This window comes from Brachyistius frenatus, unplaced genomic scaffold, assembly GCF_029030835.1.
Source record: "Brachyistius frenatus isolate BFR_SWC_R1_liver_20210118 unplaced genomic scaffold, ASM2903083v1 Contig_643, whole genome shotgun sequence".
In the NCBI taxonomy this organism is placed as follows: domain Eukaryota; kingdom Metazoa; phylum Chordata; class Actinopteri; family Embiotocidae; genus Brachyistius; species Brachyistius frenatus.
Genome location: NW_027211242.1, coordinates 947 through 25,570, shown reverse-complemented (window position 1 = coordinate 25,570; position 24,624 = coordinate 947). Strand labels below are relative to the sequence as shown.

The following is a 24,624-nucleotide window of genomic DNA, read 5'->3' as shown; positions in this document are numbered from 1 at the left end:
CCACTACAGTACAACTACAGTACAACTACAGTACCACATGGGTACTTGAGGGGCTTGAGTCATAGTGGGAGGGTCTCAAGGCTCATGGGGGGAGCTCAGGGGTTCCAACCATTACCCACAATCCCCTGCAGAGCTGAGCACTGACTCCACAGAAAAGTCAGAAACAGGAACAGGAAGCTGTCAGGATGATCAACATATCAAACTTTTATCTTTTAAAGGAAGACGAGCAACTCTTCCATCTCCCAGCTCCTTTCAAAGTCCTTCAGAGACTTGTCCTCATTGGCCAATCAGAGATGAGGGGGCGGAGTTAAAGAGATCAGTCAATTGGAGTTTGTTCTTTGAGCAGCTGATGTCTGTGAGGAAAAACAAAGTGTGAATATAAAGATCATCTGTCAGTCTGATATTCAGGATTTAAAGTAACAGCAGCTGATTCGTCTCCTGCGGCGCCACCTGCAGGTCAACGGTTTCAGTCATGTCCACCTCAGAGAACTAAGGTCTATTAAAACCTCTGATGGTCAACATGGTGAAGTGTCCTGGAGACGTCCCTCTGAGGGACGAACACAACCTCAGGACTAAAGGTGTTTTATATGAAACAGGAAGTGTGTTTAATCATCCGTCTGTGTGAACAAGCAGCAGAAGTTTGTGTCTGTAATTAACGACACAAACAAACACATTTATTATTCAGTGAAGACTAATGAGCTCCATTCTTGTGTTTCGTTACCAACTCGTTAACATCGGCTCTATTTAGTTTATTTACAGAAGAGCAAACTGATGACAGCATTATTATTATTATTAGTAGTAGTATACATATATATAAAGACATATATATATATATATATGTATATCATATATATACAGTACATACAGTATCTATATCAATATTAATATGTATATATATTTGTGTGAATCCATGGGAGAGGAGGACAGACTAACGTCTCTGCTTCAGAAACAAAATGAGCTTCGATAATCGAATCTGTTCACGAAGTCTCAGAAGCTCGAGTTCATCTTCAAAATGTACTTTAGAGACATAAAAATAACTGGAGAGAGAAATGGAATGAAAGTGTGACTTATATTTAAATATGTGTGTGTGTGTCGTCCTGCTGCAGGCTGCGTGTCTCCCTGTGAGGATGTTCGAGGCACCTGGAGAGAGAGAGAGACCACTTCAGGGATTTCATGGAGTCGGTTGCCATGGTTTCTAGAGAGATATCATTACATTAATGTGATTCCATACTGCAGCGCGGCACTCTGGGATATTACAGCTGCTGTGAATGAAACATGGAGGAACCTCTGACTGTCTCCTCTTCATCTTCATCATCCTCAGAGACTCCCCGACGCTCCTCTTCCTCTCCTCTTCCTCATCCTCTCCATCGGGCCCATTACACCTACTTCCTGTCTGAAACCCGATCACAGCTCTGAGAGATGAAACCTGAAGCGGAAGTTTACAGGACATGTGAGGACTCAGAAGAATGAAGTGCATTAAATTGATGAAGAGGACAGGAAGTGAGATCACCCCCCCCCCCCACACACACACACACACACACACACACACACACACACACACACACACACACACACACACACACACACACACACACACTCCTCGTGGATCAAGTACACGTTTCACTTTGTTGGAACAAAGAAGCTGCTCTATAAATGATTCACTCCTCATATTTAATACAACATAGAGACTTTTTTTTTTTTACCAACTAAAGAGGTTTGATCAATAAGTTCAGCGGGTTCCTGAACGCAGCACCGTGATGCACATGGAGTAGGGCGGAGCTACAACCTTCACCAGGAAGTATTCAGTTATTGATCAACAGCAATGATGTCATCATGGACCTGAAACTGGAGCAGAGAAATCTTCAACACGTCCTCTTCCAGTGTTCCTGAGCCCACGCTGTGATTTCCACCTCAGAATCACAGCACGTTTCATCTTTCTTCCTGTTAACAACCACGTTCTCCTCTTCCTCCTCCTTTGTCTGTGTGTGTGTGTCTTCATCCTCTTCCTCATCCTCTCTTCCTCATTCTTTCTTCCTCTTTCTCTTCCTCATCCTCTCTTTCTCTTCCTCTTCCTCTCTTCCTCATCCTCTCTTTCTCTTCCTCTTCCTCATACTCATCCTCTCTTCCTCATCATCTTTCTCTTTCTCTCTTCCTCATCCTCTCTTTCTCTTCCTCTTCCTCTTCCACTCTTTCTCTTCCTCTCCCTCTCTTCCTCATCCTCTCTTTGTCTCTTCCTCATCCTCTTCCTCATCCTCTTCCTTATCCTCTTCCAGCTTCAGCAGCCGACCCCTCGCTGTTCATCTAAGAACTCCAACATGCTGCTTGGTTCCTGTCAGCTGAACGTTCTTTTATTATATTTCACTAAAACACCTTCAAACACAATATTTTATTATATTTCTGCTCAGTTTGTTTAAATCCAGTGATTATTAATATTTTCTTGTTCTGCTCTTCATCTTTATTGAATCTTTGATCCTCTGAATCCCTGATGGACCTTTTTTTCTTCTTCATTCCTTCATGTTTGATGGATTTTTCTTTTTAAATGCCATCATTTATGTAAAAATCAGGTTTCATGACTGAATATTTTTATGTTCATGTGTTCAGGTTTATCTTAGTTAGAATTTGTTCTCATGCAGAAACTTTAGACTCTTTCTATTGTTTCCATTTTTATTATCCAACTTCAAACGGTTAATCTGGAACTTCACACATTTCCACGGCTTCTTTCAGACATCTCCTCCGTTTTGCAGTTTGTTGTTTTGGTTTTAGATCATTGTTCTACTTTTCATGGATTCTCTGTTTCTACCAGCTGTCTGGATGTGTTCCAGGTCTGGATGTGTTCCAGGTCTGGATGTGTTCCAGGTCTGGATGTGAACCAGGTCTGGATGTGAACCAGGTCTGGATGTGAACCAGGTCTGGATGTGTTCCAGGTCTGGATGTGTTCCAGGTCTGCATGTGTTCCAGGTCTGGATGTGAACCAGGTCTGGATGTGTTCCAGGTCTGGATGTGTTCCAGGTCTGGATGTGTTCCAGGTCTGGATGTGTTCCAGGTCTGCATGTGTTCCAGGTCTGGATGTGAACCAGGTCTGGATGTGTTCCAGGTCTGGATGTGTTCCAGGTCTGGATGTGTTCCAGGTCTGGATGTGAACCAGGTCTGGATGTGTTCCAGGTCTGCATGTGTTCCAGGTCTGGATGTGAACCAGGTCTGGATGTGTTCCAGGTCTGGATGTGTTCCAGGTCTGGATGTGTTCCAGGTCTGCATGTGTTCCAGGTCTGGATGTGAACCAGGTCTGGATGTGAACCAGGTCTGGATGTGTTCCAGGTCTGGATGTGAACCAGGTCTGGATGTGTTCCAGGTCTGGATGTGTTCCAGGTCTGGATGTGTTCCAGGTCTGGATGTGAACCAGGTCTGGATGTGTTCCAGGTCTGCATGTGTTCCAGGTCTGGATGTGAACCAGGTCTGGATGTGTTCCAGGTCTGGATGTGTTCCAGGTCTGGATGTGAACCAGGTCTGGATGTGTTCCAGGTCTGGATGTGTTCCAGGTCTGGATGTGAACCAGGTCTGGATGTGTTCCAGGTCTGGATGTGTTCCAGGTCTGGATGTGAACCAGGTCTGGATGTGTTCCAGGTCTGGATGTGAACCAGGTCTGGATGTGTTCCAGGTCTGGATGTGAACCAGGTCAGGATGTGAACCAGGTCTGGATGTGTTCCAGGTCTGGATGTGTTCCAGGTCTGGAACAGGTCTGGATGTGTTCCAGGTCTGGATGTGAACCAGGTCAGGATGTGAACCAGGTCTGGATGTGTTCCAGGTCTGGATGTGTTCCAGGTCTGGATGTGAACCAGGTCTGGATGTGAACCAGGTCTGGATGTGTTCCAGGTCTGGATGTGTTCCAGGTCTGGATGTGAACCAGGTCTGGATGTGTTCCAGGTCTGGATGTGAACCAGGTCTGGATGTGTTCCAGGTCTGGATGTGTTCCAGGTCTGGATGTGAACCAGGTCTGGATGTGAACCAGGACTGGTTGTGTTCCAGGTCTGGATGTGAACCAGGTCTGGATGTGAACCAGGTCTGGATGTGTTCCAGGACTGGATGTGTTCCAGGTCTGGATGTGTTCCAGGACTGGATGTGTTCCAGCACTGGATGTCATACTGTAGCATGTCGTTTAAAATATCAAAAAAAATTCACACTATTTGTGTGTTTGTTGTAACGTCATCACAGTAAAGTTAATTAATCCAAACGTAAAAGACTCTCTGAGGTTTCTAATAAAACTTTTATTATCATCAGTCAGCTCATCATTGTTTTGCACACTACTGCATGTTAACACAAGTCATGTGACCCAACACCTGTTCTCCACCTGTCTGGAGGTGTTGGTAGACAGGTAGACGGGTGGACGGGTAGACGGGTGGACTGGTGGACGGGTAGACAGTTGGACAGGTAGATGGGTAGACAGGTGGACTGGTGGACAGGTAGATGGGTGGACAGGTATACAGGTGGACTGGTGGACAGGTAGATGGGTGGACTGGTGGACGGGTGGACAGGTGTTGTGTCACAAAGGGACCAGAATCTTAAATCTGCATCTACATGTGAACACGCTTCAGAGGACACGTCGTCAACATCTTTATTATTCACCAGCAGGAGTCCAGGAGGAGTCCAGGAGGAGTCCAGCATGGCGACTTGCATGCAAAACAACAGCTCATGCAGCCGCGTCAACGGGTTCATCAACAAATCATCTAACACATACGAAATATATTATAATGTCAATAAACTGTTATAAACCAAACTGGGTGGGGGAGGAGGAGGGGGGGTCATGCTGCCTTCAGGGACGCAGCAGTGTGTTTGTGTGCTTTTCCTGAACGCTACAATCGGCTCGGCATGCACGACGGACGCTAAAGGTGCTACTGTTAGCATTTCACAGGTGAGGTGGACCACTTGACCTTAAAGACACGCCTCCACCGCAGGAACTCGCCCCGGGAACCTTTTCAAGGAAGTACGAGAACTTCAACGACCAGAAGCAGCAGAAGAAATCATGACGGACCGACAATCATTTTGTACGTAAAATAAACATGAAAATGTCGTCTTCGTCTTCACGGCGGGAACTCCGATAAAACCTTCACTTCCTGGTAAAGTTCCGACCTCCATCTTTAGTTCTCTTCGAGTCTTTAACTCGTGTAAATGTATAGGAAGACACCCGTAACCATGACAACGATCCCACCATCAGCTGGAGCGATGAATGTCCTCTTAAAAAAGGTCATTCTTATGTGTCAAAGGTCACGCTTCACCTACCTGATGAGTATTCACCGCTACGGAGAGTCCACCCGGTTTGGACTCCAAGAGGACACTTCAGAACCGGTGGACCGGGATCAGGACAAGGAGACCCAAGAGGACCTGAGAGGACCCGAGTGTACCCGAGTAGACCCGAGAGGACCCGAGTGGACCCGAGTGGACCCAAGAGGACCCGAGTGTACCCAGGAGGACCCGAGTGGACCCGAGTTGACCCGAGAGGAACCGAGTGGACCCGAGTGGACCCGAGTGGACCGAGAGGACCCGAGTGGACCGAATGTACTCGAGTGGACCCGAGTGGACCCGAGAGGAACCAAGTGGACCCAAGAGGAACCGAGAGGACCCGAATGTACTCAAGTGGACCCGAGAGGATCCAAGTGGACTCGAGAGGAACTGAGTGGACCCGAGTAGATCCGAGAGGACCCGAGAGAAACCGAGAGGACCCAAGAGGAACCGAGTAGACCCGATCCAGGTCCACGGGAGGTGAGCCACCTGTCCACGCTAAAACGCAGAGTAGCATCTTTAACGTCCACACCAACAAAGAACAAAGACGGTAAACATTTCTCCCGGTCCAGGAGAGGGGTGGTGTCCGGGCAGCGCCGGTTCTTAGAACGGCCTGGAAGACTGGAACCTGCTGGGCCTTTTAGGCTTGATGCCCCTGCTGTTGTAGTAGTCGACCACCTGGTTGGGCACTTCTGCTAGCACGCTCTTAGCCAGAGCAGCCGGAGACGCCTGAGGAGACAGGAAGCATCAATCAGCTGCTTCAAACACAAACAGGAAGTAAACACAAACCAATCAGCAGCCATCATTGATGTCATCAACCATCAGTGACATCATCGTTGGTTTGTGAACGTTATGAATCCTCCAGTTCAGATTCTGTCCGTCACCATCTTGTTAGTTCGGAGCGGTTTGGAGCAGGAAGTGACCATATTTGGACGAGCTGGGGGAGGAGCCAGCGGTGGATCTGACCGATCTGATCGGAAACCTGACGATACTACGTCCCGCCCACCGATAGCTGTAACCTGACTGCACCACAGGCCTGTCAATCAAACAGACACGCCCCCAAAACCAGGTCTTCTTGAATCTTCTTTTCTAATGAATGAGGGATTATTTTCAGATGGACCTCCAGAAAACTAAGAAGAAGGAGTGACTTTAGCTAACAACACCGAGAGAACTGATGGACACATTTGATTCACTTTGGATTTGATGAGAGAAGTTGAATGGGAGTCTATGGAGCCGGAGGCTTTTTGGAGCCGACCTCTAGTGGCACTCGCTGGTATTGCAGCTGAAGACACTTCTGGATCGGAACCATTTTACAGACCTGAAGCTACGAACTCTTAGAAACAGTCTGTTCAACTGTCCAATCAGCAGGACGGATTTAAAAAAAAAAAAAAAACTAGTTACTGTTTAGATTAATTCAGAACTTTGATATTCTGTTTATTAATCTGATGTTCTGTTCAGATTAAATCCTGGATGAAGAACATGGAGGATAAACGTCCTCCATCTGAAACCGTCACACTCGTTAATAAAAAAAGATCGGTTGGCAGATTTTCCCCCCCTCCCTCCCCTCTCCCCCCACCAGCCCGTTATTTCAGGGTCACACGCTGTTATATTTAAACTCTGCATACTTTAGTATCAACAAGACATTTTCCAAATTAACACCCCATCTGGTCCAAATTCATGTTTCACTGAACGTGTTTGAGAATAATTAACGGAGGAGAGGACAGACGTTTCGGATCAGAGAGGTTAACGAGAAACTCAACGTTTAATTAGACAATCTGCAGCGTTTAAAACAACATGTTAGAGTGGGCGGGTCTAAAAACAGAATCAGACCTGAGTCGTGTGTTTCTGAGGAGATTACTCACCAAAACTCACTGCGTTAAATCAACAAATAAAACAACCGACGGGACTAAAACAAAAAATCTGCTGCAGCTACAGTTTCAGACTGTCGATGACAACTTTTGTTTGTTTATATTAAACTACAGATGGAGACGATGGAGACAGCCCCTAGTGGTCCTCAGTGGTACTACAGATGGAGTCTATGGTACAGCCTTAGTGGTCCTCAGTGGTACTACAGATGGAGTCTATGGTACAGCCCCTAGTGGTCCTCAGTGGTACTACATTTTAAGTTGCTTCTGCAGTGTCTTCCTGGACTACGTTCAGTGTATTCAGTCGGTGGCTGCAGGTCTTTCTTTCTAGCGACAGGAAGTTGTGATATGATGAGTGTGAGGCAGAAACACATTAAATAACCATCTGTGAGCTGAGTATCATCAGTCTAAATTGGTGCCACGACGACCTCAGGTGGGAGGAGCCTCTGTTGTGTGTTTCTAGCAGAACGGTTGAAGATGATTCGGACTCACGTGTTTGAAGTTGTGGAAGGGGACGAACTGGACAATGTCCCGGAGGACGGGCTCTCCTTTGGGCGACCGCAGGATCCCGTCGTCACCGTCCAGCATCTGCATGTCGCTGAAGTCGGCGTTCCCAATGCCGACGATGATGACAGACATCGGGAGGTGGGAGGCCTGGACAATGGCCTCCCTGGTGTCGGCCATGTCGGTGATGACGCCGTCGGTCAGGATCAGAAGGATGAAGTATTGCTGGAGGAGGAAAATGGAGAGAAACAGTCAGACCGGCTTCTGTCATTTTCATAATCATCATCATGTTGCAGCAGCCTTGTCATTGGCTGACTGACGCCTTCACTTCCTGTCTGTGGCTCCAGATCTGTCAGCTGTTTGTTGGGAATCACTGACTGATTCCACAAACACCAGCTCGTATTTCTGCGCGTCTTCCTGGACTCCTTCTGGCAGATGGACAATCTCTGAATCTCTGAATGTCTGGATGTCTGGATATCTGACTGTCTGGATGACCTCACCATGGCCTCCTTGGTGTGGACTTCCTGTGAGGCCGAGTGGGCGACCTTCTGGATGATGGGGGCGATGTTAGTCGGACCGTAGAGCTGCAGCCTCGGCAGGCAGGCCTGGTAGGCCTCCACCACACCCTGGATACCTACCGCAGCACAGACAGGGTTCAACTACAGACACACAAGGTTCAACTACAGACACGGGGTTCAACTACAGACACGGGGTTCAACTACAGACACACAGGGTTCAACTACAGACACAAAGGGTTCAACTACAGACACACAGGGTTCAACTACAGACACAGGGTTCAACTACAGACACACAGGGTTCAACTACAGACACACAGGGTTCAACTACAGAGACACAGGGTTAATCTACAGACACACAGGGTTCAACTACAGACACAGGGTTCAACTACAGACACAAAGGGTTCAACTACAGACACACAGGGTTCAACTACAGACACAGGGTTCAACTACAGACACAGGGTTCATCTACAGACACACAGGGTTCATCTACAGACACACAGGGTTCAACTACAGACACGGGGTTCAACTACAGACACTGGGTTCAACTACAGACACACAGGGTTCAACTACAGACACACAGGGTTCAACTACAGACACAGGGTTCATCTACAGACACACAGGGTTCAACTACAGACACAGGGTTCAACTACAGACACAGGGTTCAACTACAGACACACAGGGTTCAACTACAGACACACAGGGTTCAACTACAGACACAGGGTTCAACTACAGACACAGGGTTCAACTACAGACACACAGGGTTCAACTACAGACACAGGGTTCAACTACAGACACAGGGTTCAACTACAGACACAGGGTTCAACTACAGACAGTGCCTCGTCTCCTCCCATCAAAGAATTTTCTCTCCGTTGCACAATATTGAAATCATTTTGTTTCAAAGACAGAAATCTCAGCTCGTACCTGCACACTCGGGGTTCTCCTCATTAAAATTCACTGCAAAGTCGTGGGAGACCTGGAGGGGAAAAAAAGGGGGGGCTGTTTGAAGTCTGCATCAATAAAAAATCTTCAACAATGAAACAAGAAACCAACACACACACACACACACACACACACACACACACACACACACACACACACACACACACACACACACACACACACACACACACACACACACACACACACAATCCATCTTCATCATTTCTGCAGCTTTTTTAATTTTATTCTCGACATGTAATCTGAACAGTTGACGGACCGACACACACACACATAGATGAGGTAGCTCTGGGCATTTACAGGAAGTGTCAATCACTTTCTGGTTTCCAGGGTAACAGTGCACTGGCTGATGCTGCATCCCCTCACGTAGGAGAACAGGTGTGCGGTTTGTCAGGTGACCTGAAGCATCGACGTTTGTCTGTCTGTAGCTCAGAAACAGCTCCTGATTCATTTTAATAGAAACAGCAGCCGCACAGCATCATGGGAAAGGATGTGAGGGTGCAGGAGGGAGGACAATAAAGGCGGTAGCTCCCCGGGGCGACGAAGACAAGGAGGCGGGAAGTTAATCACCAACATCTGACCCTCTGAAGGCCCCCCAAACCTCCGCTGACAGAGTGCATGCTGGGTAAATTACCTTGAAGTCGGGGGGGATCTGAGCTCCGAAGCCGAACGCCGGGAACATTTTATCACTGCAGGAAGAAAAAAGAAAAGTATAGGTGGAGAAGAGACGCCAGGGGAGGCGCTGTGATTGGCTGACAGCAGGAGTTAACACACTCACCTGTCATAGTCCTGGCAGATCTCTCCGACGGCCACCAGCGCCTTCAGGTACTCGTTGGGCTGGAACGGGTGGATGTAGTGCAGAGAACAGCTGTTCCGAGGATCTCCGTTCGAGGCCGTGAAGTCGATGGCGACCTGCAGACACATCGACCAATTGGGGATCAGATCCAGTGTCAGTCACGAGGATACGCCGAAGCCTGTAATACACCCACCGGTCCACCAGAGGACAGCGTGATGACTGCTGCTCACATCACCTCATCACGTCAAACCCCCTGCAACGACCTCCGTCACATGACCCCTGTCACATGATCCTGCTTTTCACGATGCCGTAAGGAAAACCACCACAACGACAAACTACCCTCTAGTGGACCGTTGGGTGTATTACAGGTGTGGACGAGGACAAAACCTTCAACAGCAGAGATGAGGCTGACTGAACACAAACAACCAGACACACACTAAATGTACACAAAAAGACGCAAAACCACAACAAAGAGACACAGAACAACAACAGAGACGTAAAACAACAACAAATGGACACAAAACAACAACAACAAAGAGACAAAACAACAATAAAGACACAAAACAACAACTAAGAGACAAAACAACAACAAAGATATGCAAAACAGCACCAGAGACACAAAACAACAACAAAGAGACAAAACAACAATAAAGACACAAAACAACAACAAAGATGTGCAAAACAACACTAGAGACACAAAACAACAAAGAGACAAAACAACAACAAAGAGATGCAAAACAACACCAGAGACAAAACAACAACAAAGAGATGCAAAACAACACCAGAGACAAAACAACAACAACGAGACACAACAACAACAAAGCGTCACTGACAGTGTGAAGACGGTGACTGTGAAGGTCCAGTGAGCTGTTCGTGGTTTCGTCACTATAACACGCGTGTTCAGATCCCACACGTGTGACGCAGCTGAACAAGAGTTCGTCTTTGAACACGAAAGGAAACAGAAACATCTGTGAACTAAACCAAGTGCTGTGTCCTCTGAGACACACAGAGACACACACACACACACACACACACACACACACACACACACACACACACACACACACACACACACACACACACACACACACAGAGACACACACATAGAGAGAGAGACACACTTACAGAGACACACACGAGACACACACAGAGAGAGACACACACACACACACAGACACACAGAGACACACACACACACAGAGACACACACAGAGAGAGACACACACACACACACACACACAGACACACACACACACAGACACACAGAGACACACACACACACGAGACACACACAGAGAGAGAGACACACACACACACACACACACAGACACACAGAGACACACACACACACACACACACACACACACACACACACACACACACACACACACAGAGACACAAACACACAGAGACACACACAAGAGACACACACACACACACACACACAGACACACACAGAGAGAGACACACACACAGGTACACAGAGATTCTTCCACACTGATTTACTCTCACATTCAGCAGTAAAACTCTTTCAGTGTTGATATGTTTGTTTGTTTGTTTGTTTGTTTGTTTGTTTGCATTGTCTACTGACAGGAGAGTGCTTGCAGCAGCAGGATGAGACTGACAGAGACGGAGGAGTGAATGTGATTATTGATTATTACTGAATTCTGTTTCAAAGTCGGCAGACAGTCGTTACTGCTGCTAAAATAAGCTAAGCTAAGCTAAACTAAGCTATGCTAGTTACCTTTAGCAGCACAACTTTTCTATCCGCTCAGATTTAAGATTCAGATGTTATTTCATTTTTGTAGGAAACATTCAGTTCAGCTTTAAATGTCAAAAAGGTTCAAACTGGCTTTAGCTGAAGCTAACAGCTGGCTTTAACTAGTCGGGTAGGAGTGTGTAGTGGTGTGTAGTGGTGTGTAGTGGTGTGTAGTAGTGTGTAGTGGTGTGTAGTGGTGTGTAGTGGTGTGTAGTAGTGTGTAGTGGTGTGTAGTGGTGTGTAGTAGTGTGTAGTGGTGTGTAGTGGTGTGTAGTAGTGTGTAGTAGTGTGTAGTGGTGTGTAGTAGTGTGTAGTGGTGTGTAGTAGTGTGTAGTGGTGTGTAGTGGTGTGTAGTAGTGTGTAGTGGTGTGTAGTGGTGTGTAGTGGTGTGTAGTTGTGTGTAGTGTGTGTGTAGGTGTGTAGTGTGTGTAGTAGTGTGTAGTGGTGTGTAGTGTGTGTGTAGTGGTGTGTGTGTGTGTGTAGTTGTGTGTAGTGGTGTGTAGTGGGTGTGTAGTGGTGTGTGTAGTAGTGTGTAGTGGTGTGTAGTGGTGTGTAGTGGTGTGTAGTGGTGTGTAGTGGTGTGTAGTGGTGTGTAGTTGTGTGTAGTGGTGTGTAGGGGTGTGTAGTAGTGTGTAGTGGTGTGTAGTGGTGTGTAGTAGTGTGTAGTGGTGTGTAGTAGTGTGTAGTGGTGTGTAGTGGTGTGTAGTAGTGTGTAGTAGTGTGTAGTGGTGTGTATTGTGTGGTGGTGTGTAGTGGTGTGTAGTGGTGTGTAGTGGTGTGTAGTAGTGTGTAGTAGTGTGTAGTGGTGTGTATTGTGTGGTGGTGTGTGGTGGTGTGTAGTGGTGTGTAGTGGTGTGTAGTGGTGTGTGGTGTGTAGTGTTGTGTAGTGGTTTACACAGGGACCGTTAATGAAGTAGTATGAAAACCTGACCTTTGACTCTCTAATGACAGCAGGAAGCAGGAAGTGCGAGCGGCAGCAGCTTCCTGTTCTCGGCGGTCTCTGGTCGGATCCCAGTGAGACTCAGCGAGCTGCTAACTGGAACACGGAGGCTGTGTGTGTGTGTGTGTGTGTGTGTGTGTGTGTGTGTGTGTGTGTGTGTGTGTGTGTGTGTGTGTGTGTGTGTGTGTGTGTGTGTGTGTGTGTGTGTGTGTGTGTGTGTGTGTGTGTGTGTGTGTGTGCTCACAGTGAACTGGATCTGACAGCCTCCCATGATATAATCCAGGAACGAGTGCATCTTGATGATCTGCAGACAGAAACATTTTAGTATTAAAGGTTTGTGTGTTAAATTGACTGATAATTGAATGGAGTCTGGTCTTACAGATGGAGAAACCACGGCAACGCAGAGCACACTGGAAGTAGTATTTATCACGTTCAGTTTCTTCGTGGGACGACATCCATCGGTCAGCGGTGAGACGGTGCAGTAATGACGATGTCACTTCCTGGTTTTAGCACGCTGTGATTGGCTGCCTGAGTTTGAGGCCCACTGCTGGCTGACAGAATGAGATCAGAGGATGTCTGAAAACGTTTCCCGCCTCCTCTCATCCCTCAAGTTTAATTAGCTCGCTGCTCAGAGCTTCTCTCTAATTAGTTTCTTCGTTGAGCTCCGCCTCCTTGTTTTTAAAGCGTTCAGCAGCACCGCTCTTCAACCTGTCGAGTGTCTTCAGGATGAATGTTTCCTGACCTCGTTCCCCGACGCACCGCCTGGAGGAAATGTCAGCTCAGGCACACCTGGACCCAGACACACCTGGACCCAGACACACCTGGACCCAGACACACCTGGACCCAGACACACCTGGACTCAGACACACCTGGACCCAGACACACCTGGACCCAGACACACCTGGACTCAGACACACCTGGACCCAGACACACCTGGACTCAGACACACCCGGACCCAGACACACCTGGACTCAGACACACCTGGACCCAGACACACCTGGACCCAGACACACCTGGACTCAGACACACCTGGACTCTCAGACAGACACACCTGGACCCAGACACACCTGGACCCAGACACACCTGGACTCAGACACACCTGGACTCAGACACACCTGGACCCAGACACACCTGGACTCCACACCTGACAGACACCTGGACTCAGACACACCTGGACCCAGACACACCTGGACTCAGACACACCTGGACCCAGACACACCTGGACTCAGACACACCTGGACCCAGACACACCTGGACTCAGACACACCTGGACCCAGACACACCTGGACTCAGACACACCTGGACTCAGACACACCTGGACCCAGACACACCTGGACTCAGACACACCTGGACCCAGACACACCTGGACTCAGACACACCTGGACCCAGACACACCTGGACCCAGACACACCTGGACACTTGTGCTCAGACACACCTGGACACTTGTGCTCAGGGACACCTGGACACTTGTGCTCAGGGACACCTGGACACTTGTGCTCAGGGACACCTGGACTCGGTCACCTTGCACTGGTTCAGGATGACGATCCCGGAGTTCTTGTAGTTTTTCTTCTTCATTGTGTATTTAGGATTAATGCATGGCCACTGTACCTGCAACACACACACACACACACACAAACACACACGCACACACACAAACACACACGCACACACACACACACGCACACACACACACACACACACACACACACACACACACACACACACACACACACACACACACACACACACACACACACACACACACACACACACACACACACAGTTTAACTGTCAGTGGCTCCACCTCCAGAACCAGGAGAAGATTTGATCACTTGAACAGGAAGTGACCTGTCGTCCGTCGATGGCTCCTCTCATCTCCTTGAACGTCGCCTCGAACTCTCCGATGTAGTCGTGTTTCCCGTTGGAGTCCCAGTCCCACACTGTGCACTGGACAGGGGGACAGGGGGACAGGAGGACAGGAAGACAGGAGGACAGGGGGCAGAGACACCCGCACATGGGGGGGTGAGTGTTTGTGTGTGTGTGTGTGTGTGTGTGTGTGTGTGTGTGTGTGTGTGTGTGTGTGTGTGTGTGTGTGTGTGTGTGTGTGTGTGTGTGTGTGTGTGTGTGTGTGTGTACCTGCAGCTTGCGTTCGTGGTCTCCGCTGCAGAGGGAGTTCAGAGACACTTTGAATGTTTTCCACACAGGGTTCAGATTATTCATGACGGTCTGAGAGACAGACAGAAACGAGAGACTTTACACTGCAGTGTGTGTGTGTGTGTGTGTGTGTGTGTGTGTGTGTGTGTGTGTGTGTGTGTGTGTGTGTGTGTGTGTGTGTGTGTGTGTGTGTGTGTGTGTTACCTCGGTTCTGTAGACCAGCTGCAGTGTGGCGTCATCGTTCAGCCGGTAGATCTCCAGGAAGGGATCTGATTTACTGAAGAAGTCCTACAGACAGACACGCAGACACGCACGCACGCACGCACGCACGCACGCACGCACGCACGCACGCACGCACGCACGCACACACACACACACACACACACACACACACACACACACACACACAGCATTAATGCTTCCTTCCAGATGTTCAAGCTACCCATGCCATGTGCACTAATGCACCCTGTACCATCACCGATGCTGGCTTTAGAACTGAGCTGATAACAAGCTGGATGGTCCCTCTCCTCTTTAACCTGGAGGATGCAGCGTCCATGATTTCCAAACAGAATCTCAGATTGTGATCCATCAGACCTCAGGACAGTTGTCCACTTCACCTCAGTCCATCTTCAATGATCTCGGTCCAGAGAAGGCTGCAGTGTTTCTGGATCATGTTTCTATCTGGTTTCAATGGTTTTCACAAGTGTTCCTGAGCCCATGCAGTGATTTTCACCACAGAATTGTGTCTGTTTTTAATGATGTTACCTTATCGTCCAGCTTCCTGGCGCTGAAGGAGAGCTCGATGTAGTCGTCATTCCCCGTCAGCTCCTCTGCAGAGATCTGAACACACACACACACACACACACACACACACACACACACACACACACACACACACACACACACACACACACACACACACACTTTGATTAGAGGCTCATTATGAAGCGTGGTGTCCACGATGAATATTCAGCTCACCGTGATGATGGTTTTTCCAACAGTCCCTCCTGGTCTGAGAAGAGCTTTAGACAGTTTCCTCTGAGAGATGATCTGTAACACACACACACACACACACACACACACACACACACACACACACACACACACACACACACACACACACACACACACACACACACACACACACACACACACACACACACACACTCGTTTTCTGCCTGTTTATTCGGTTCGTTTTCAGGTGTTTGAAGTTTTGTATGAAATTAGTTTGAAATCAGAAGATGAAAAGAAAAGAAAGATTGTCTTCAGAGGAAATAAAAGCTGAAAGTTAAATTAATTTGTGTTCATGTGTTGATCATCACTTCACACCGAATCACAGATTTATTTACTCATTTAAATATCAGACTTCACTATTATTTACTTCTCATGAAGCATGTTGTTCATCTAAACTGTATATTAGTAGATATTCGTTAGAATTCCTGTCTCTCTCCGTGTCCTCACCAGGTGAGTCCGTCCTCACCAGGCGGACTCACCTGTCCCAGCGTGCACTCCACCGATCCCAGGAAGTGGGCCTCCTTCAGGCTGCTGTTGATGTCGAACATCTCGAAGCGGAGACGCTGCACCTCTTCAAAATAAAAGTCCAGAGTGAAGACCTTGGAGTAGGTAGGGTGGACGCAGCTCTGGATCACCTCGGTTCGGTCCACCTGCAGGAGACACCGACACACAGGTGGTCTTTAGGAGGACAGGTTCACCACTCTGAAAGACTGTGTGGGAAAATAGTGCAACAATCTAAAAATAATGTTCCTCAACGTAAAACTACAAAGAATTAGTGGATTTCATCATCTATGGTTCATAATATCATCAAAAATCATTTAAAAAAAAATTTAAATCATTAAAATCATTTTTTTTTAAATCATAAAAAATCGTTAAAAACATTAAAAATCATTCCAGATTCCAGAAACTGGTTTCAGTTCCCAAACGTTGAGATGATGCAACACACGTGAACACATGAACACATCACATGAACACATGAACACATCACATGAACACATGAACACATCACATGATCACATGAACACATGAACCGGTCCAACTTTTTAGACATGTTGCTGACATCAGATTCAAAATGATCAGATATTTTTATAAAACATTAAAATGTCTCAGTTTAAACATTTGATTTGTTGTCTTTGATCTGTTTTATATAAAATTTTGACTTTTTATGATTCACAAATTATTTACATTTTACACAACGTCTCCACTTTCTGTAAACGTGGTTCTATTATTGAATCAGTGTTCAGAGTTGTCCAACAGTCGTCCTCGTCTTCGTCTCCTCGTCTCTTCGTCTCTCCGTTTCTTCATCTCCTCGTCTTCGTCTCTCATCTCTCTTCGTCGTCTCTCTTCGTCTCCTCGTCTCTCTTCGTCTCTCGTTTCCTCGTCTCTCTTTGTCTCCTCGTTTCTCTTCGTCTCTTCGTCTCTCTTCGTCTCCTCATCTGTCCTTGTCGTCTCCTCATCTCTCATCGTCTCGTCTCTCTTCATCTCGTCTCATCTCTTCGTCTCCTCGTTTGTTCGTCTCCTCGTCTCTCCTTGTCTCCTCGTCTCTCCTTGTCTCCCTGTCTCTCCTCATCTCTCCTCGTCTCTCCTCTTCTCTCCTCCTCATCTCTCCTCGTCTCTCATTGTCTCTCCTCGTTTCTCCTCATGTCTCCTCGTCTCTCGTCGTCTCTCCTCGTCTCTCCTCATCCCCTCATCTCTCCATCTCTCCTCGTCTTGTTCGTCTCCTCGTCTCTCCTTGTCTTCTCGTCTCTCCTCATCTCGTCTCCTCGTCTCATCTCTCCTCCTCTTTTCTCCTCGTCTCATCTCCTCGTTTCTCCTCGTTTCCTCGTCTCTCCTTGTCTCCTCGTCTCTCTTCATCTCCTCGTCTCTCCTCGGCTCCCCTCGTCTCTCCTCGTCTCTCCTGGTCTCCTCATCTCTCCGTCTCTCCTTGTCTTGTTCGTCTCCTCGTCTCTCCTTGTCTCCTCGTCTCTCCTCGTCTCGTCTCCTCGTTTCTCCTCGTTTCCTCATCTCTCCTCGTCTCCCCTCATCTCCTCGTCTCTCCTTGTCCCCTCGTCTCCTCTCTCCTCGTCTCTCTTCGTCGTCTCTCCGTCTCCTCGTCTCTCTTCGTCTCCTCATCGTTTCCTCGTCTCTCGTCATCTCTCGTCGTCTCCTCGTCTCTCCCTATTTCTCCGTCTCTCCCTATTTCTCCGTCTCTCCTCGTTTCTCCTCGTCTCCTCATTTCTCCTCGTCTCTCCTCGTCTCCTCATCTGTCCTCGTCGTTTCCTCGTCTCTCGTTGTCTCTCCTCGTCTCTCCTCATCGTGTCTCTTCGTCTCCTCGTCTCTCTTCGTCTCCTCATATGTGCCCGTCGTTTCCTTGTCTCTCGTCGTCTCCTCGTCTCTCCGTCTCTCCTCGTCTCTCTTCGTCTCTTCGTCTCCTCATATGTGCCTGTCGTTTCCTTGTCTCTCGTCATCTCTCGTTGTCTCCTCGTCTCTCCTCGTGTCTCCGTCTCTCCTCGTCTCTCCTCGTCTCTCCTCTTCTCTCCTCGTCTCTTCGTCTCTCTTCGTCTCCTCATCTGTCCTCGTCGTTTCCTCGTCTCTCATTGTCTCTCGTCATCTCCTCGTCTCTCCTCGTGTCTCCATCTCTCCTCGTCTCTCCTCGTCTCTCTTCATCGTCTCTCTTCGTCTCCTCGTCTCTCTTCGTCTCCTCATCTGTCCTCGTCGTTTCCTTTTCTCTCATCGTCTCTCGTCATCTCCTCGTCTCTCCTCGTGTCTCCTCGTGTCTCCGTCTCTCTTCGTCTCTCTTCGTCTCTCTTCGTCTCTCTTCGTCTCTCCTCGTCTGCTAGTCTCCTCGTCTCTCCTCGTCTCGTCTCTCCTTGTCTCCCAGTATTAACTCCAGATGAGAGTTTTAAACCAAAACAACCTGCTGACGGTAGAAAAGTGTCCTTCATGGTTTCAGCAGGACGACACGGAGGACGATCCGCTGACTCAGGGTTCTTCTGTTCTCCGGAGGATCGTTACAGTTCCACCTGATCATAGACGGTCCGACTGCAGCGGCTCGGCAACGAGCATATTCCTGCCGTCGCCGCTTCACATCCACTGATGACAACAACAACAACAACTCGTTTAACAACCACTGAGCTGTCGGACAGAGGAGTGTCATGTGGCGAAGTGGGCGTGTCACGTGGTGAAGTGGGAGTGTCACGTGGTGAAGTGGGAGTGTCATGTGGTGAAGTGGGAGTGTCACGTGGTGAAGTGGGCGTGTCATGTGGTGAAGTGAGTGTCACATGGTGAAGTGGGAGTGTCACGTGGTGAAGTGGGCGTGTCATGTGGTGAAGTGGGAGTGTCACGTGGTGAAGTGGGCGTGTCATGTGGTGAAGTGGGCGTGTCATGTGGTGAAGTGGGAGTGTCACGTGGTGAAGTGGGAGTGTCATGTGGTGAAGTGGGAGTGTCACGTGGTGAAGTGGGCGTGTCATGTGGTGAAGTGGGAGTGTCATGTGGTGAAGTGGGCGTGTCATGTGGCGAAGTGGGCGTGTCACGTGGTGAAGTGGGAGTGTCACGTGGTGAAGTGGGAGTGTCATGTGGTGAAGTGGGAGTGTCACGTGGTGAAGTGGGCGTGTCATGTGGTGAAGTGAGAGTGTCACATGGTGAAGTGGGAGTGTCACGTGGTGAAGTGGGCGTGTCATGTGGTGAAGTGGGAGTGTCACGTGGTGAAGTGGGAGTGTCACGTGGTGAAGTGGGCGTGTCATGTGGTGAAGTGGGAGTGTCATGTGGTGAAGTGGGCGTGTCATGTGGTGAAGTGGGAGTGGCATGTGGTGAAGTGGGAGTGTCATGTGGTGAAGTGGGCGTGTCATGTGGTGAAGTGGGCGTGTCATGTGGTGAAGTGGGAGTGTCATGTGGTGAAGTGGGAGTGTCATGTGGTGAAGTGGGCGTGTCATGTGGTGAAGTGGGAGTGTCATGTGGTGAAGTGGGCGTGTCATGTGGTGAAGTGGGAGTGTCACGTGGTGAAGTGGGCGTGTCGTGGTGAAGTGGGCGTGTCTAAACCTGATGAAGACGATGGGCCTGATTTACTAAGATCTCAAATAAAGGTACTAAATTGCATGTGTGAAGTTTGCAGGTGATTTTACAGGCGCAGAGCTTCAATAAATCACTCAGGATGTACAATCCTGACATTGATCCAATAATTCTGTCTCCCTCCTCTTCTTCTCTGCTCCTCTTCCTCTCTGCTCCTCTTCCTCTCTGCTGGAGATCTCATTCTCACTCTTCTGTCTAAACTCTGCTGAGTTCTGAATGAATCTAACCTCTGAAACACTCAAAGCTTCTTCATCCTGATTGGTTGGTTTGAAGGTGACAGCCCCCCTCCTCCCCCCTTCACCTCGTCACACTGACATGAAGACGCTCAAAGAGGAAGATCAAAGTGGGACGAGAGGAAGAGGAGACGATGAAGAGGAGGAGTTTGTGTGTGCGTGGACACCAGAATGCTAAAAATACAAAGTAAAAGTGGAGCAACAGAAAGCAGGTCTGACCGAGTCACAGCACGAGCAGCAGTGCATTATGGGAAAACTCCTGACACAGTTCCTGCTGCTGAACTCCAGCAGACAGAAGCGCCACGTCGCCATTTTGCCCCGCCCACCTCCTGCACACCTGACAGCACCACAGACCTGTCAATCAATTTCATGAGAGAAGTTGGAGTCAGCCCCTGGTGGCCCTCGGTGGCGCTGCAGCTTCAGGCTCGTTGTTTCTTTAACATTTTCTGTTCAGTCCAAAAAATGTCTTCTAAAACCATCGAATGTTTCTGGGATTAAATACGTCTGCTGAGTTCATTTAAATTCATTCAACTTCTTAGATCATCGTTTGAACCTAAAATCTTCTCCAGCTGTAATAAAAATGTTGGTCCAGAATTAAACTCCCGGACGGTTCAGTGGATGCTTCAATCAGACACACAGTGGTTGCCGGGGCGACCTACCTCCATCCACTGTCCGTGGGACTGCATGTTGAGGACAACGCAGGGGTCCGGTTTGGACAGCGCGTCCCGGTCGGAGACACCCTTACAGGTGAGTCTCAGCTCCACCTTGGTGAGACACGCGCTGCTGAACAGACCCAGAGAGGACGCGGCCGACTCGTAGATGTCACTCATGGTGGCGGTGGGACAGGAGGTCTGTTGGACAATAAAATCAGAAACACATCCTCACAGTCTCAGAGACGTCCTGCAGGAATATCAAAACAAAAAAAGACATGGGACACGGGGACACTGGGACATGAGGACACGTCTTCTAACACTCAAAACTGCAACCAGCTGACTCATGTCCACAGATCGATTCATAAAAATCACAAAATCAGAGCAGAGAATATCAGAATGAATCTTTTTACAGCTTTCAGACACATTCAGCTCATTTTTATATCTGATTTTAATATCTCAGGTTTTAATATCAGGTTTTAATATCTCAGGTTTTAATATCTCAGGTTTTAATATCAGGTTTTAATATCTCAGGTTTTAATGTTTTACAGGTTTTAATGTTTCAGGTTTTAATATCTCAGATTTTAATGTTTTACAGGTTTTAATGTTTCAGGTTTTAATGTTTCAGGTTTTAATATCTCAGGTTTTAATGTTTTACAGGTTTTAATGTTTCAGGTTTTAATGTTTTTTTAATGTTTCAGGTTTTAATTTAATATATCAGGTTTTAATATTTTACAGGTTTTAATATTTTACAGGTTTTAATGTTTTACAGGTTTTAATGTTTTACAGGTTTTAATAATGGTTTTAATATTTCAGGTTTTAATATTTTACAGGTTTTAATGTTTTACAGGTTTTAATGTTTTTTTAATAGGTTTTAATATTTCAGGTTTTAATAATATTTTACAGGTTTTAATGTTTCAGGTTTTAATATTTTACAGGTTTTAATGTTTTAATATTTTACAGGTTTTAATGTTTTACAGGTTTTAATGGTTTTAATGTTTTACAGGTTTTAATGTTTCAGGTTTTAATGTTTTACAGGTTTTAATATCTCAGATTTTAATGTTTTACAGGTTTTAATGTTTCAGGTTTTAATGTTTCAGGTTTTAATATTTCAGGTTTTAATGTTTTACAGGTTTTAATGTTTCAGGTTTTAATGTTTTACAGGTTTTAATATATCAGGTTTTAATATTTCAGGTTTTAATGTTTTACAGGTTTTAGTGTTTCAGGTTTTAATGTTTTACAGGTTTTAATAAGGTTTTAATATTTCAGGTTTTAATGTTTCAGGTTTTAATATTTTACAGGTTTTAATGTTTCAGGTTTAAATGTTTTACAGGTTTTAATGTTTCAGGTTTAAATATTTTACAGGTTTTAATATCTCAGGTTTTAATATTTTACAGGTTTTAATATTTCAGGTTTTAATATTTTACAGGTTTTAATATCTCAGGTTTGAATATTTTACAGGTTTTGATATCTCAGGTTTTAATGTTTTACAGGTTTTAATATTTCAGGTTTTAATATTTTACAGGTTTTAATATTTCAGGTTTTAATGTTTTGCAGGTTTTCATATTTTACAAGTTTTAATATTTCAGGTTTTAATATTTCAGGTTTTAATGTTTCAGGTTTAAATGTTTTACAGGTTTTAATGTTTTACAGGTTTTAATATTTTACAGGTTTTAATATTTCAGGTTTTAATGTTTTACAGGTTTTAATATTTCAGGTTTTAATGTTTTACAGGTTTTAATATTTCAGGTTTAAATGTTTTACAGGTTTTAATATTTCAGGTTTTAATGTTTTACAGGTTTTAATATTTCAGGTTTAAATGTTTTACAGGTTTTAATGTTTTACAGGTTTTAATATTTCAGGTTTAAATATTTTACAGGTTTTAATATTTCAGGTTTTAATGTTTTACAGGTTTTAATATTTCAGGTTTTAATGTTTTACAGGTTTTAATATCTCAGGTTTTAATGTTTTACAGGTTTTAATATTTTACAGGTTTTAATATTTCAGGTTTTAATATTTTACAGGTTTTAATGTTTCAGGTTTTAATGTTTTACAGGTTTTAATGTTTCAGGTTTTAATGTTTTACAGGTTTTAATGTTTCAGGTTTTAATGTTTTACAGGTTTTAATATTTCAGGTTTTAATGTTTTACAGGTTTTAATATTTCAGGTTTTAATATTTCAGGTCTTAATGTTTTACAGGTTTTAATGTTTTACAGGTTTTAATGTTTCAGGTTTTAATGTTTTACAGGTTTTAATATTTCAGGTCTTAATGTTTTACAGGTTTTAATGTTTCAGGTTTTAATATTTTACAGGTTTTAATGTTTCAGGTTTTAATGTTTTACAGGTTTTAATGTTTCAGGTTTTAATGTGTTACAGGTTTTAATATTTCAGGTTTAAATGTTTTACAGGTTTTAATATTTTAGGTTTTAATATTTTACAGGTTTTAATATTTCAGGTTTTAATGTTTTACAGGTTTTAATATTTTACAGGTTTTAATATTTCAGGTTTAAATGTGTTACAGGTTTTAATGTTTCAGGTTTTAATGTTTTACAGCTTTTAATGTTTAAGGTTTTAATGTTTTACAGGTTTGAATATCTCAGGTTTTACTATCTGAAGCAAAATAACCTCGCTGAAGATGTTTATGAAGACATGTTTCACATCCTGTCACACTGACACACATTTGAATGCTTCATGATGACAACAGCAGCTGAGAAAAGGCGGGAAGTCCGTGTGCAGGAATGAAGACATCAGCATGAATGAATGATCCACTTCCTCTCTTACCTTCTCAGATGAAGAAGAAGCTCCAGGGCGGGAAAAGCATCCGAAAGTTCCCAGTTGGAGCTCAGACGGACTGAACTGAGATCAGCTGCGCAGCTTCATCCTCTACTCCTCATCCTCTCCTCCTCATCCTCCCCTCTTCCTCCTGTGGCTGCCAGAGAGCCTTTACAGCTGCAGCTGCCTCTCGCTGCTTTATATCGGGGAAGCCTCACACACACCGTGGACCGCCGAGAGCTCAGCGGGCTGCAGCGACCCCTGCCGGCCGAGCATGGGCAGCGCAGGCCGGGGAGGAGGACGGAGCCCCGCCCACAGCATCAACTCCAACCAGACTCCGTTCACTTTTCCGACCCTTTAAGACTCCTTTTCCTTCATTCAGTCACCTGTTTGGTGTTGAATTAAACTGTTCGTGGAGGCAGGTGTGTTGTTCTGGAGAGACCGGAAATAAACTCCTCATCATCACATGAGCTAACCCTTCAGTCTCTGGCCTCCACAGCCTCTGACAGGAAGCGTCAAACCCACACCACACAGTCTGGACTGCTTTTATAGGCTGATACCTGTTGGGCTGTACCAAGTGGGACAGGAGGGGGATTATATAAAACAATTAAAACTGCAAGCAGTGATGTACGGGCCCTCGCACTCTGGCGCGCCGCCTCCCCGAAGCCGTCTCCCCGACGTGCAGCACGCCAGGGACCGTGTATACCAGCTTAAAGTTGCTATTTTTGACTCGTTTCCTGTCTCCAGCAGGGGGCGCTGGCGAGCCGTTTGGCCACGCAGACTCGCATAACACATATCAGATGTATCGTCTCACCACGCCGGATGTATGTGACACGTTTCGTGAGGTTTCAAGCATCCTTTGACCTTAAACATCAACTTTCTGTGTCACGGCGAGACATCAAACTTTGCCGCATCGTCACGGCGACGCCCAATGACAAAGTCGAACAAATGTCTCAATATTTCATCAACTACATGTTTAGGTTATTGTGACCCGACTTTACGTTCATGTGATCAACCAGCTCGATGTAGAATGTGAAAGTATGAAAAGTGTAATTTCCAGTGGCCAACAGGGGGCGCTATCACAATATTACCCCACAGGGGTCTTCAGGGCGGGGCTGTTATCATACCTGTGATGTTTGGA

The 24,624-nt window shown here is 46.3% G+C and overlaps 1 protein-coding gene across 2 annotated transcripts; it reads right to left on the bottom strand.

The window, feature by feature from the left end:
* Positions 1-4,242: 4,242 nt before the first annotated feature.
* On the bottom strand, positions 4,243-23,639 carry LOC138614966 (copine-4-like). 2 transcript variants are annotated; one of them, XM_069688589.1, is made up of 16 exons: positions 23,493-23,639; positions 20,721-20,912; positions 16,261-16,431; positions 15,746-15,817; positions 15,533-15,607; positions 14,972-15,055; positions 14,750-14,839; positions 14,462-14,560; positions 14,135-14,221; positions 12,858-12,917; positions 9,897-10,030; positions 9,753-9,807; positions 9,083-9,134; positions 8,144-8,277; positions 7,632-7,868; positions 4,243-6,003 (listed from the first exon to the last, which is right to left on the bottom strand). In XM_069688589.1, exons 2-16 carry the CDS (start codon positions 20,889-20,891, stop codon positions 5,878-5,880), a joined length of 1,647 nt encoding a protein of 548 aa, XP_069544690.1. In that variant the 5' UTR covers positions 20,892-20,912; positions 23,493-23,639; the 3' UTR covers positions 4,243-5,877. The 2 variants fall into 2 exon arrangements, with proteins under 2 accessions (XP_069544690.1, XP_069544691.1); XM_069688590.1 differs by lacking the exons at positions 14,135-14,221; positions 14,462-14,560.
* Between the last annotated feature and the right edge of the window lie 985 nt (positions 23,640-24,624).